The 3,257-nt window shown below is 45.1% G+C and overlaps 1 protein-coding gene across 1 annotated transcript; it reads right to left on the bottom strand.

The window, feature by feature from the left end:
- Window positions 1-2,292: 2,292 nt before the first annotated feature.
- LOC113962210 (myosin heavy chain, skeletal muscle, adult-like) lies at window positions 2,293-3,160 on the bottom strand (the record flags this gene model as incomplete). The annotated part of the gene is made up of 2 exons (XM_027673001.1): window positions 2,293-2,561; window positions 3,065-3,160. Coding segments are annotated over 2 exons (249 nt in total), but the record flags the coding sequence as incomplete, so codon positions are not given.
- Between the last annotated feature and the right edge of the window lie 97 nt (window positions 3,161-3,257).

Here is a 3,257-nt window from a genome sequence, read left to right as displayed (position 1 = left end):
AGGGACAGCCTTGCCACAGGGACAGCCCTGGCACAGGGACAGCCCTGGCAGCGGCGGGGCCCCGGGCCCTCAGCCCGCCCCGGCCTGCAATAGCTGTGCCGCGGGTGAGGAGACCCGGCCAGAGCTCAGGAAGGCGTCGGGGCAAAGCACGGGGTGACCGAAGCTGAAAAATAGGGAAAAGAGAAAGGGAACTTTGAAATTCCCAGAGAGAGGGACGGCCCATCGAAGGAGCTTTTAAAACCAGCTCACGGCTGGCATTCACTCGCGTTCCTTCCTGCACTGTCCCCGCCAGGGCCCCTGTCCTGGGGCGCCGGCCAGGGGTGCCCATCGCTGCATGGGAGGGTTGGCGCGGGCACTGAGGGAGCCTCCCGTCCCTTCTGCGGTGCCCGACTGCTCCCGGCGTCCTCTGCTCCCCTCCCGGCCCCCTCCGCTCCCTCTCGGCTCCCTCCGCTCCTTCCCGGCCGCCTCTGCTCCCCTCCCATCCCCTGCTTTTGCGGTGGAGGAGCTGGATGTAGGTGAGCAGCTACATGGGGAAATAAAAATGATCTGTCTCATGATGCACAACCAAACGGGTAAGTGCATTAACAGAACAAAGTTCTGCCTCTTCTGCCTTGTCGGCGGAGAGTCCCTTTGGTTACTGCAGCTCCTGAAGCTGGCTCCAGGTGCATTTTTCCCTGGATTATGGCCTGTGTGGTAAGCAGGAGTGTTGCGGTGCCCCAACTCCAGCCAAGATCTGTCCCCACAGGGTTTCTGGCTCAGCACGAAACCCTTGGATGGCGGGGGAGAAGAAATGTACTATAACAGCAGAAAAGAGGCTTTTCCTGCTCAGCTTAGTTCAGTTCCCTTGTTCACCCTGCCCTCTTTCTGAAATGTGATTGATACCAAAAAACTGTGATGTGTTCCTGGAGGTCTCTGATGAGCCCTTGGAATAGCAGGGCACGTGGTAGTACAGTGACACATCCTGCGATGGGCCATGAAGTGGGGTTGTGTTTAGAGTTATCACCACCAAGGGAAGATGGTGCTGCTCGTACAAATTACCCAAAGGGTTCGAGGGAGCACCAAAAGCCTCAGAGATGCTCAGCTATGGTGGATCCTGAACTGTGGTTTCTCAAATGGGTGGATAGTGTCCCTTCCTAACTTCAGCTGTCTTCTGCTGCTCAAATATTATTTACATGTTTTATTAGGAACCCTTAGCATTTTAAAGCAGTGGTTTTACAGCACTTGAAGGATTAGAAAAGATATCCAAAAGGGACACATGAAGGTCAGCTACGGATTGACAATTCTGGTGGGATGGTCAAAGATGTTTAGCACATGCTTTAAATAAACAGCAAGTTTGAGGTAGCTGCTAAAGCTTGACCATATGCCAAAAATACCAACCAAGTCAGTCTCACACTGTGTCTTGGCAAAAACAAATTTATCAGTAACAGGAGTCCCTATTCAGCTTCACTTCTAATTTACTAGGCACTTAGACACACTGAATGTATTCCAAAGAGTGATCAGTAGTTAGGCACCTTGCCTAACGAGGGCTGTACTTTACTTTATGTTACATTTTCAATCAATATGTAATTGTTGAATGTCTAGTTCATCTTAATGCAAATATTATATTGTAGGCTGCTTTTTAGGAAAATGAACAGGCCCAGTATGTTGAAAATGTCAATAAACAGGCAGAAGAGTCAGGCTGTGGACAGAGTGGAAGGGGTGAGCCTAGAAAGGCAAGGGAGGGCTTGACTCAAATTATAAACAGAATCGGCAGCCTTACCTATTCTTTCTTCCATAGTCATTTAACTGTGGATTCTCATTACTTATCCCATATGTGAATGTGTATGATTTGTGCTATACATGAAACAAAATAACTTCAGAGAAAGTGAGTGAGGATATCTCTTCATGCCATTATCTGACCACATGAGTTGGACTGCTTGTCAATGCTTGGAGTGAAATTTGAGTTTCCCATACCATTAAGCCTAACAAATAAGTTTTTCAATTAATAAAATAAATATATATATATGTACATATTTGTAGTATATATGTGTGTGTGTGTATATGTTAAATGCTTCAGGAATATTTTTCGTTTTATTTTATTTTTTTTCCGAAAGTATTGATCAAAATAATTGGAAAGAATGTAGTCTTCGTCCATCAAAGAAATGCATACTTCTCATTGCAAAAGAAATAATAAATCTATATAATTCTTACTATTTTTCATGCACTTTTAAAATGCAAATGTAAAAATGTAATGCTCTTTGACGTACTTTTAAATGTAATGAATGCTAGAATAAATAAAACATGCACTGTTCATATGCAAAGGTCTCTACTGTATTTATTAACTACACATAAATGATAATTACAGAAGAAAGCAACACAGAGGTTTACATTTTATGCATGCCTCAAGTCACTTTTTAGCTTTGGGAACCTCATTCCTCTTCTGCCTTCTTCCCATGAAACTCCCGACTCTTGGCTCGGAGCTTGTTGACCTGTGACTCTGCAATGTCAGCCCGTTCCTCGGCTTCCTCCAGCTCGTGCTGGATCTTGCGGAACTTGGAGAGGTTGACATTGGAGAGCTCCTCCTGCGTGGGGAGAGAGAGTTGTGAAAACAACAGACAGCATGTGGACATTTAATATCTGAAAATTGGGCAAAGAAAAATTCAAATGCCACAGCTGGACTAGCAGAGCAGGTTCACAACCAAGACAAGAAGCTGTTCAGGGTGTTAAGTATGTCAGAAGAGAAAAGAATATTGCAATGTCAAAAAGGCCATGGCCAAATTACACACAGCATGGTCTAGGCAGAGTTCATGTCAGAGTCCTCAATAGGCAGACTGGCAGCTGCTTCTGACGCCCAGAGTAGGGTGTGAAGGAAGAAACAGAGTGGGAAATGAGGCTTAGAGCAAAACAGAGTTGGAGAAGGATAGTTCCTCCCAAACCCAGAAAGTCTTACTCTCATATTCCATGTTGTATCAAAATGACATCATGTTGCATGAAAGCCGTCAAGGTTTCAAAAAGATGAACAGAAGAAAATATCGACACAGAATTTGACAAGAAGGAAGTCTGGTTTGGGCAAATTGATACTTACAGCCTCCTCAGCCTGTCTCTTGTAGGACTTCACCTTCATTTGCAGCTTGTCCACCAAATCCTGCAGCCTGAGAACATTCTTCCGGTCTTCCTCAGACTACAGAGAATAGCAAGTAACAGAAAACCTTGTTTACACCATTCTCTACTTTTCATAAATGTGAAACAGAGGGAATAATATAGTTTATGGAACACTG

The sequence above is a fragment of the Neopelma chrysocephalum genome, unplaced genomic scaffold (genome assembly GCF_003984885.1).
Source record: "Neopelma chrysocephalum unplaced genomic scaffold, ASM398488v2 Primary Assembly neopelma1_123857, whole genome shotgun sequence".
Lineage (NCBI taxonomy): Eukaryota > Metazoa > Chordata > Aves > Passeriformes > Pipridae > Neopelma > Neopelma chrysocephalum.
Note: the sequence above shows the minus strand (reverse complement) of the source record. Positions and strands in the feature narration are given on the sequence as shown.